Source organism: Alligator sinensis, unplaced genomic scaffold (assembly GCF_000455745.1).
Source record: "Alligator sinensis unplaced genomic scaffold, ASM45574v1 scaffold721_1, whole genome shotgun sequence".
In the NCBI taxonomy this organism is placed as follows: domain Eukaryota; kingdom Metazoa; phylum Chordata; order Crocodylia; family Alligatoridae; genus Alligator; species Alligator sinensis.
In genome coordinates, this window is record NW_005841857.1 from 1,600,747 (window position 1) to 1,612,587 (window position 11,841).

General features: G+C 41.5%; 1 protein-coding gene across 14 annotated transcripts in view; it reads left to right on the forward strand.

The window, feature by feature from the left end:
* PTK2 (protein tyrosine kinase 2) overlaps positions 1–11,841 on the forward strand; it is a 312,007-nt gene that overhangs the window by 223,808 nt on the left and 76,358 nt on the right. For all 14 annotated transcript variants that reach the window (XM_025214534.1, XM_025214537.1, XM_025214598.1 and 11 more), the window contains one exon: positions 1,405–1,457. In XM_025214534.1, the coding sequence (XP_025070319.1) occupies positions 1,405–1,457 (53 nt within the window). The remainder of the gene's footprint in view (positions 1–1,404; positions 1,458–11,841) is intronic.

An 11,841-nucleotide genomic window follows, 5' to 3' on the forward strand; every position in this document is an offset into this window, starting at 1 on the left:
TGAGGGTAAAATCAACAAGACTGGGTGCATCTACATGAGCAAGGCGATGAAATAAACTCTGGCAGTCACCTGTTCCCAGGTGCACATGTGCCTGGGACCACAGCACTTTGAGCCAGGGTGAGGCAGCCCCGGATTGGCGGGGGGCCCAGGGATCAGCCCTGGGCTGCGAGGGATGGCATCGGGCAGTAGAGGGATTGGCTGGGGCACGAGGGTGCTAAAGTACGGGGCTAATCTGTGTGTCAGGCAGCCCCCACACTTTAGCACCCTTGTGCCCTAGCCAGGCTCTGTCACAGTCTACACATGCATTTCAGCACACACAATTATTCCACCGTAGGATAGTACTGTCCATGACGACAGAATTAATTAATTTACTGCGCCTTAATACCGGTGCACGTGTAGACAATGACGCTTTACTGCCAAGCTAATTAGTCAGCTTGACGGTAAAGAGCACATATAGATGCACCCACTGTGTACTTACTATTCATTGTAATTAGTCTGTTAACTACTCGGGCAAAATAATGCTTTTCAGCCTAAACGGATAGTGTGTATAAATAAAACATTAATTTCAAAAGGCACTTGTTTTATTTGAACAGTTTTTCAGCTGTTAAAATTGTTGTGGTCATGCATCTGGAAAGGCTTCCTTTTGGGAGATTGTATTTCATACTGTTTAAATGAAAAGTCCACAATTCTTTTGTTTTCTCTTCATTTTTAAAGAGAAGATATAATTATTTACTGAAATAGCTTATTTGAATGTGTCTGTCCGTCAGATAAATGCAGCTTTAATTGGCCACATTTATTTAACTGACTTAGTAAATCGAATGAAAAGTACTCAGAGGTACATAGTTAAATCACATTTTAAACAGAAACCAAATTCACTCAGCCACAAAGAAATATATAACAAATTGCAGAATAAACCAGCATATCACTCTGTTTTAAGTACGCTGCTTACAGTAATTGCTTTGTCTTTCTGATGCAAACTGTGTAGCAGAAAAGGACACTTATGGCAGAAGTTGCCAAATAAGTTATTTGATTAAGTCTTAAACTAATGGTTTAAGCTCTCAGTCTTTAATGCAAGTGGATGTACGATTTAGATTGAATAAGTAAACTGATCATTCAAAGTTTATTAATAGAACCTGTTTGCTAATTGTAAAATTAAACTTTTTTCTGACCTTTGCTTATGTCATAATGAACTGCTTGTAAAAAGAGCTTCTTAAAGCACATGCTCTTGTTCCCCCAGGTAGACTTAAAATGGTAGATTCCTCTTTTAGTTTTCTCCCCCTGAAAATGTCACTGTAGAAAATGGATTGGTCCTGCTAATTACAGTAGGTGCCCGTTAGAATGAGTTCAGTCTGTGCGCGCGTGAAGAATGTACAGCATTCATCGCTTCAAACCTCTGTTTTACAGGCTGGCCAACAATGAGAAGCAAGGAGTGCGGTCACACACTGTCTCTGTGTCAGGTATGTGCCATGAGAAAAATACATTTGCTTCTAAGGATAGTAAGTAGCTGGGCAGTTTCTTCCACTTAGACTGTAGCACACTCCTTACTCTGCTCCTTGGTGATTTTCCAAAGAACGTAGCTGTGTTTCCTTCGTAATGGCATTTCAGAAGAACGACAGAAAAGGTTTCTTAGCTGTCCTCCCGCATATCGTTGCTGATGAGACTGACCAGGCTGTAGCAATACCCTTGTCTTAAAGCATGACGTATGAAGTCAGAAAGCTTGAAATTAAGGCTAATTAAGTGTTTCTGCTAAACTTTGCAGTAGCTTACAAAGATGCTAGACTATATTGGTCCTTAATTAACTGTATGATTTACAGATTACCACAAAAGTTAAAGTACACAAGAGCTGTATTAAAAGGGAAAATAGTATAAAAACTTGTCATCATTTTTTCCTTCCTTTCCTTTCCTTGACCTGTTTTGGTTCTTCTTGCTGTTTAGCACAAAGAACTACTATTTATATTTTAGCTTCTGAAAAGTCAATGAAGTTAGTGTAAACTTTTCTAAGGGGGGCATGTGAGGTAATGCATATGAATGTGTTTTAATTATTTCACAGTAATACAGAAAAGTTTCTAATTTCCTCCAGTATGTCCCATTCTCACAGTTTGGATGGAGTTGCATTTGTACTAAGTTTATATTGGACAGTAGACGTTTTTCTCAGAACAGAATGTGATCGAAGCCCGGGGATACCTTGTTTTGATGTGCAGAGATTTATGTGTGCGTTTCCTAGCACTGTTTATGTACCTGTCTGTAAAGAAGCCTTTCAGCAGAAATGCACTTGAATATTATGACACCAGACTGCAGATTTGTATCGTTTGTGTAGACACAGAGATTAGACACCGATTTTGTGGCCCAGATAGATCTTTAAATAGAAACGGAGTTGAAGTCTTCACTATAAAGAGGCTTACAACTTCACTGTAATGTATTTTAGATTTGACAGGGCACTGGCTCTCACCAAGACAAGCTGTGTAACTCAGAGCTCTCTTAATTGATACTCAATCACGATATGCAAAAGGGGAAGAAAAGGTACACTGCCACTTGTCTGTTGTGTCTCATTCCTTTCACCATTTTTTTAGAAGGGTATATAACCTCCACTCCTGTTGAGCTTCCTCCTTCAGGGTGAAATGTGTCCTTTCCTGCCTAAAGCTCAGTAGACACTTTGTATAGTAATCATGGGAAAGGAGATTGAATTCATAGGCATATCAAACTGCAGGGCTCGGGCAATGCCTCACCAGAACTGATACCATAGCCCATGAGCTTGAATAAGCAGCTGTTGTCTCTTTTGTACCACTGAGTAGAGCTTGGGGCACTAGATCCACGTAATCCACATTAGCAGGGATCCTTGTGTCCTTCACAACCTAGCTACACATCGCCCTTCAGCTCTGAAGGAATCGGAGGTGCCTGGTATGATTGTACCACCATCACCTCTCAGTACAGCCTCATCACAGTAATAGTGTGATAGATCCTTGGCATTGCTGGATATTTCACTCAATTCTCACTGTTTTTTATAAAAATGTGAAAAAAATACTTATCTGATAGCTATTGAAATAATACACGCATCTAAAATGTAGTAAGCATACCTACATTGGGATCTTTGTTGTTGCAAACTTTGTACTTCATAATACCCTCTGTCCTTCTCCATTACACTATTCAGATACCAGCATCTCAGGGCAGGTTCCCTGCCGCTCCGTGTGTGACTTAGTGCAAGGTGTCTTGGGGCAGGTAACACCGTAGTGGTCATGCAAGCTAGCAAATGTCCTCCATGGGAAAAGCCAAGCCAGTTCTTTGTCTTTATTTTTTATTTTATTTTGTTGGTGTTCAAAATCCTCCCCAAGGGAGGCATTGTGCCTGATGCACATTTTTAATTCTGAGTTTTAAAGCACTGGAAACAAGGACACCACAAGGACGTGATTCATGCTATCCCCCTCCTCATCGCGTGGGGTTTACTCTTTCCTTAAATGGAGGCATGTGAAAGATTATGAAATACTTTCTGACTTCTCTACCCAAAATAATTTGACATTGTGATACATTCACTCCATCAAGCTTGGCACAAACATCCTTGCATTGAATTAGTCATACGCACAGATTGTTTGACATGTAATTATGTGGTAGGTTAAGCATATTTTTTGTCGGGAGAAGCTTTCTTCTAGACTCTCCCGTGGCCCCGAACGTATCGGTTCCCTTCAGATGAAGTAACGTTACATGTAGACACACAGAAATGGCACTTGTGTTGACATACGTAGCTGATGCACAGCCCAGAACAATGAACGCAACAGACGTGTATAATGTTCAGTTAATACCAGAGTTAGAGATCAGCAGCAGCTGGCAGCTGACAGCATCCAGTGCAAAACCAGCTGTGGATGATGCCATCCTGAGCTGCAGAATAAGGGCTTTTCTCTGATGACATTTAAATGACTCGCAGCCAAAGGTTTCAAATAAGAAAGGCCTTTATAGCCTGCTGACAGCTGTAACCTCTTCCATGCCCTAATAGCTGGGAAGCATAAATTCAGAATTCTGCTGCTTGTTTTCATTGACATTTGCTATTCTTTGTTTAGTGTTTCCCCAGTGTTAAAACCATAGCAGCAAAACTGGAGCCAGAGATGTAACAAGATGAAGCCCTATTAGAATTTGCTAGGCAGCCACATTTGTAGTTTTAACACTCTTAAGTTGAGAAGGGCAGTTGCAAAATTATCTGTCTGACAAACTAAAGAGACATTAGCGATGGCTACAAGCCAAACACTGCCATGATCTGGACTGGCTACATGCACAAGTTCATGCACTTATCTGAAGCCTGTGGGTATACAAAGTTGGCCTGTTTCTGCAAGATTTCTGGCTTTTTACATGAAATAGCTGGCATTTCCTGTAGTTCTGACCCAGTGAAAATAAGATCCATGGTATTTTGACATCCCAGCATGTACCAGGATGCAGCTTGCATGAAGATAAAAAATGGCGATGTGGAAAGTTACCTGACATTTTTTTTTCTTTTTCGTGCCTTAAACAAGGTTCGCTCAGACATAAACGTGGGCCCAGTCTGGTTCCAAAATCCCATAGTTGACAGCAACATGACCCAGGCGATATGTATTGAACGAGGAATCGAGAAAAATCAAATCCTGTTCCTGACAGTATCATTGCTCTGCATTGTGACCATAGACATGTCACTTCCTTTTGCATGCCATGACTGTTTAAACTGCATACTCTGTACTACCAGCACTCTTTCATTGTGTTTTTTTCATATTGCCTAGCAATTGAATACAGAGCCTTTCCCTTCACAACACATTACGTTTACTGGAAGCAGCTATATTATACCTAACTTCCAGTTGTATTTCAGATTGGTTGTGCAGAACTGCTGTTTTGGTCTCTATGGAGTCACAGAAGTGTTGAATTTTGTACGATAATCCCAACTTGTATCCCCTTGTTTTTTATGTTAAAACAGGAGTGCAGGGCTCCCCCTGGCTCTGGAAATTTGGCAGTGGCTGAGAAGTGGCACCACTCCCCTGCTAAGAAATTTCCTGAGCCCTGTGTGCTGGATCAGGCGCCTGATCCCAGTGCTCAGGGCTGGGGGACCAATCCTGGTGCATGGGGGCAGGAGTGAGTGGCGCCAGAGAATGGGGACTAAATCCCGGCACACAGGACAGGGAGGGGGTCGTGCCAGGGCCCAATTCTTGCACATGGGGCCAACTGGGCCTGCAGCCTGGCTCTGGGCAACTCATCCGGCCTACGGGGCCAAAAGATTGAGCACCACTGCTTTAAAAAAATCCTTTCCAGATAATATCTCCCATATAGATTCTCCTTGATGCACCATTAGCACTCTGCTGCTATATGTCTGGTATCAAGATAGGTAAATATTGCTAATTGAAGAGAAGTAATACATGAGTTTGCTAACATTGTGTCGAATATTGTAGGCTATTTTGCTTGAGGTCTTTTTTTTTTTTTTAATTTTTATTCAAATGGTCTGGTCTAGTCTAGAGGAATTTTTCTTGGCCAGCAATTTGCTTTGGAACAGCAAACATTAGCTTTAAAAAGTAAACTTCAAAGTGGTGCATGCTACTTCCAAAAAAAATAATTTATCCAGTCAATTATACTTTACACAAACCCCACCACATAAATGAAATTAATAGAGCTTCATCTTGCCTGTTCCCTCTAATATAGAGCCTCTTTATTTACCCTTTATAGGAGTATGTTTAGGGGAAATAAATTCTATGCATTATATCCTCTGGGCCAAGATCTGGTCAGCTTTCAAAGATCGTTCCTAGTAAAAGAATCTATGGCCAGAAGGACTCCTAATCCAGACTGTTTACAGACACGGTGTAGGGGGACTGTGAAGCATGGCCATATTAATAAAAAAACAGATCTGTTTTTGGAGTTCCCCTTAGTGGGGATTTCGATAGCTTAATCAGAGGCAAATCTGTTGTTAGTTATTATCCAGACTTCACTACTGATGTGCAGGTTTTTAAAAAAAATGCTTTCTTTTTGTTTTAGTTTTATACATATAGATAAATAAACTCATATAGATACATGTATACTTATATGAAAAGGATGCTGGTACGTGAATAGTTACTGTAGTGGTGTAGTTTATAGTTAACAATATTATCTATATCCAGAAAGAAAATATATACATGATGGATGTATGGCTTTGCCTACTTTTAAAGATGTACAGTAAATGTATTCAGATCTACTGCAATATCCTTCAAGTAGAATCATAGAAAATGAGGGTTGGAAGGGACCTCAGGAGGTCACATCTAGTCCAACCCCCTGCTCAAAGCAGGACCAGCCCCAACTACATCATCCCAGCCAAGGTTTTGTCTATTGGGGTCTTAAAAACCTCCAAGGATGGAGATTCCACAACCTCTCCAGATAGCCTATTCCAGTGCTTTACTACCCTCCTAATGAGAGTTTTTCCTAATATCTAACCTAAACTACCCTGGCTGCACATGGAGACCATTGCTTCTTGTTCTGTCATCTGCCACCCCTGAAAACACTCCAGCTCCATCCTCTTTGTTAACCACCTGTCAGGTAAGTTGAAGGCTGTTATTAAATCCCCTCTCAAGTCTTCTCTTCTCCAAATTAAATCAGCCCAGTTCCTTCAGCCTCTCTCACAAGTCAGGTGCCCCAGCCCTCTAACCAGTTTCATTGCCCTCCGCTGCACTCTCTCCAATTTGTCCACATTTCTGTAGTGGGGGGCTCAGAAGTGAACACAGGACTCCAGATGTGGCCTCACAAGTGTTGAATAGAGGGGAAGAATCACTGCCCTCGATCTGCTGACAATGCTCCTACCGATGTAGCCCAGTGTGCTGTTAGCCTTCTTTGCAACAAGAACACACTGCTGGCTCATATTCAGCTTATTCTCCCCTGGCTCCCCCAGGGCCTTTTCTGCAGAGCTGCTGCCCAGCCAGTCACTCCCAGCCTGTCCCTGTGCATGGGCTTGCTCCGTACTAAGCGCAGGACTTTGCATTTGTCCTTGTTGAACCTCATGAGATTTCTTTTGGTCCAGTCCTCCAATTTGTCTAGGTCACTCTGAATCCGAGCCCTACCCTGCAGCATATCTGCTACTCCTCCGAGCTTGGTATCATCTGCAGACTTGCTGACAGTGCACTTGAACCCATCTTCCAGATTAATGACATCTTTTCAACCCTCATCCCCTTCAGCTAGGCAAATGTGCCCACTACCAACTTGTCCCAACACTCAAGACTTACAGAATCCAAAGCTGCTCTGCCCAAGCACTTGCAAGCCCTCCCCAAAAGAGGAATCTGCTTTCTTTGAAAAATAAATGTAGTCTATAGAAATTGAAGGCACTCAGCGTTATGTTGCATTGATCTTTTGATTAACTTTTCAGTTTTTACTATAGAATTAGTTACATTTGTAGTAGCAGCATCTTAGTCACTCAAAGCTTACACTGCCTCACTTCAGTATCACCCTCATGTGCCAATTATGAGGACGTATCCTCTGCAAAAGAAAATAATTACAGCTTCATTGAAGCCATTTGAAAAAAAATATTCAGGAAGAAGGTTTATTCTTCATAAGGAGGTTGCTTATTTCATTTAATAATCTTAGCATTGCAGTGAAGCAAATAGGATTTAATTTGCCTGAAAGAGGAAAAACTTGGTATTTTCAGTTGTGTGCCGTAGTGAAGCAGAGTACGGATTCAGTGCTGAAACACGGGTAACAGCAAAAGAGACCACAAGCTGGGTTAAATTCAGTATCGGAACAGTTAAAATAAAATGCTGTTTTTCATAACTCAGGCTGATTTGGCATGCAGAATTGCATGTGTATGCTTGTGGACAGCAAGTGCTAATCACAAGCAATGCTAAGAGCACGGGATGAAGGTCCAATAAGATTTAATGGGAATTTCACTTCTTATGGCAAAGCACAGTGCATACGCTGTTTTGTGACCCCTGTTCAAAAATGAAAGTCTGCCTTGTACTCCAGTCTGAAGAGTTTCTTGTGTAGGCCTTCTTAGGTTCCCCAGTTCCAGTTTAATAATTCTGTGAGAAAAAGGTGGTTTAAAAGCTTGACTTCCTGATGCATGCATTTTATCAGGTCACTTCAAAATGAATGTGCTGTTCAGCCACAAAATTATTTCAGAGCAAAATTTTGAAGACTAAACAGTTTGTTCTATGCATTTGCACCTGTCTGGTAAAGCAGTTAATTTTTGTTATTGCCATTTAAGAATTACCTGGGGATACTCTACTTAATCGTTTAATGAAACAAAACATTTCTGTGACTTAAGAGCCATAATATTTGATTAACATAAATTATATTGACACCACTGCACTAAAGTTGTTAAATTATCTTAGGATTATAAAAGCATTTATAGGACTGCAACCTTTCTGTATGATCAGGTAACTGGACAGGGCAAGGAGATGGGAAATCTAGAGTTACTTTGATTCTAGCCACATCTCTGGCCTTCAGGAACTCATTAATCTCTGTTCAAGTAGATGATATTTACCTACTGATCTCACCAAGCATTGAGATAATTAATGACTTAAAAAAATACCAGTGTGTCACAAATGGGCATGTTATGTTACTGCTTTGCATTCTGGCCATGCTAAACTGCTTTAGCTTCCTTTCTCAGATACTAAGGCTAGAAGGAAACATAATCATGAACCACTCTGACTTCAGACTTATCACGTGCCATTGATTTTTCACCCATTAATTCTCACAGCAACTCCGTAACTTCTGTATGAGCTACAGCATATCCTTTAACAATAGTCAGTCTTAACAGCTTTACTCCTGATCCTAAGATAAACTAAGAAAAGCACCAAAGTTCAAAATGCTAGGAAAACTCATCCTTCCATGTATTGTAGAATATCCAGTAATAGTAGTACCTTGAGCAGTGGGAGATGAGTTAGAAATAGAGTATCGACTGCTATCTGATACACGCATTTTCTTTGGCTTGATGATTTGGCATAACCTTATTTTTTTTCAAGTTGGGCCTGATGCAGTGAATCATGCTGTTTTCTTCCAGCAGGTCAAATTCTTGTCATAGGCACAAGTCATGCTCAACTCAAAAGAATTGCTTGTGTGTCAGAAATGGATAGATGGATTTAAGCATTGTGTTGGATTTCCTTCTGTGGCCTTTTGGTGACTCTCCGTTTATTTTGTTGTACTGAATGCAAACCCATCCTTTATGCATGTACCTGTACATGTGGATGTGTGTGTACACATGTACATAGAATCCCAACTACCCCTATCCCCCCAATTTTTTCCAAAGTGCCATAAAAGGACTAGCACCAAAAAGTTATAGAAGGAGACATAATACAATCCCTCAATCAGTCAATCTCATATACACAAGTAGTGCCCTTTTGAAAATATAATACAACGTACATCCTGGCATGTGTATGTGTATTAGTAGATGCATATGCTCTCCCAGTAGAGTTAGTACTGATTAGAAATAAATAGACTTACTTGGAATTAATTAAATGCAGATAATATTTATAGGCACTTCGAAATGTAGTGTAGTGTACTGACACCACAGGTTTCGGTTGGTATTCTTTATGGATTGTTGTGGCATCAGACTGAACTGTTGTTTTTTTCCAGCTCATGATTTTTTGTTCAGTTTACTGCCCCTGACTAGCAGCCATTTATTTTAAATAATTCCATAATTTTCCATAAACCGCTTCTGTTCAAATTACTTTAGAGCCATATACACTCTGGGCTAATGCTCTACAGCAAGGGTAGCCAGCCTACAGTGGCATGCCACAGAACGATGTAAATGGAAAGCTCACGTTGAATAGGCAAATGTCTGCAGATCAGGCACTAATTTATTACGTTACAGCTACAACATTTTAAAGCATATCTTTTCTACGTTGCTATTATATTATTGCAGTGAAGACATAACAGAACTCCATACACACAAATGCTCAAAATAATCCTATAAAAAGGATGAAAATCCCTAAAACTTGGGTTCAGCTTCATCCCCAAAGTTGTCTATAAGTGCATGTTTAAGAGAGAGACAATGGAAAGAAACAAAATTGCTTGAGAAGCCTATGTATAAAAATTCATATTTATATTATCACCCTGTTTCTCTCTATTCCTCTACAGATGGAAACAGCATATCTTTAAATGGAAACATCAGCATAACCAGAACTATTTATTCCCAAACTGTTTCAAAATGCATATTGTTACATGCACAGCTATCCAGTTCATGGTTGAGGAAATGATTAGAATGTGGAGCTTAAATATTCTAAACATTTTAATTAGATCTTATTGAGAATGAAAGTTATATAAACACATTCTTAGATGGTGGTTTTTGTGGGGAGGTTTTTATTGCTTTTCTCCATCTGGATATTTTGCCAGGAGGATTCAGGCACCGGCGTTCTGAGATTTTGTCAGTCTGCTGTTAATGTCCAGTAGCTTACTGCTTCTCATTAAAAAGACTGCACACATTTGTGCTGCAGTGCCGTGAACCCCCTAGGTGCTGCCAGAAAGCTTCCCTTGTGAATTAAATGATTTCAATCATTTACAAATCCAGGGGACTGGCTTATTGGTATTATTAGCACCAGACACTAAAATTGCCTTGTAGGAGAAGTACACCTGTGTGCGTAAGCAGTTTGCTCCCATATGAAGGCTCTTCATCCTTTCCAGCATTTAGCTCCCGATGTATTCATACAGAGCAGTCACAGTCTCCAGCCATCATTTAGCAAGGTTGAACAGCACATGCACTGACCACAGGCACATGCTCCAGACCACTCCCAAGCCATCTCCTCTGCCGATCTGCCAGCTCATGGTGCTTATTTCCTCCCTGGTGGCCCTTATGTCAGGAGGGAGGCCAAATAGACTTGCTCATAGTCTCCTCTCATAAGCTAGCCTTTCCACTCCCCTGATAATTCTAGTAGCGTTTCTCTGTTCCAGTTTTAGCTTTAATTATTGTTTCTTGAAGGTGAGTGTCCAAACTGAGCCCTGCCATCCTGAAGGAGTCTCGCCAGGGCCTCATTTAATGGCATTAATAATTCCCTATGCCTGCTGGAAGTACCACACCTAGTGAATAATTCTAGGTTAACACTTGCTAGATTTGTTGCCACATCATGTTGTCGTCTCATAGTCCTCCTTTGTTTGACGGTTATCCCCAGGTATTTCTCCTCGCCAGCCATTTCTAACTGATGAGCCTTGTGGTGGGTCAGTAGGAGGTGCTCCTTCATTGAGCCACCCACCTCACTGTGCCCGGCCACCTTCCAGGCTCCGAGTGCCTCCCTGGGGGTGCCTCACGTCTGACCGACCCCCTTCCTGGAGCACACCCACTAGCCTGGGGGTTCCACTGCCACCACCCAGGGCTGCGCTTGATTCTGGCTCTGTGCACCCTGGGAAACACAGGCCTAGTAGCCCTCGAGGGTACTTGATTCACTTCAAGAACTCGGGATGCTTCCCTCAGTCAGAAGCACAAGTAGTGGTCTCCCTTAGTCAGCCGAACCAAGGGGACGCCAAGGCATAATCTAGACCCACTCCCAATAAGTCTCCCACACTAGGTACAAAGGAGAACTTTATTGGTTACAAAGGGTAGGGTTAGAATAGGGTACAGGGTAGAGCAATATCAGAGCAATCCCACTGAGCAAACTCCCCTGGCTGGGTAGCCTTTAATCACACATCTGAGTTACTGCAAGCTATATATCTCATTAGATCTCAGGTAGCTTACTCACAAGTATCATCCAGAGGCAGGTGGAGATTCCCTCTGGAGGCAGGCAGTTCCTTGATCATGAGTTTTGAGAGAGAGAGCAAGTTTCAGATGGTTCAGCTCTTCTCTGTCTCTTGAGTCTTCCTCATGGCTGAGCCCATTCCTCCTGGGCAGTCCTTAACTTATATAGCCCTTGTGACCTCATTTACCTGGTCCAATGGAGGCCAGCACCTGTTGGC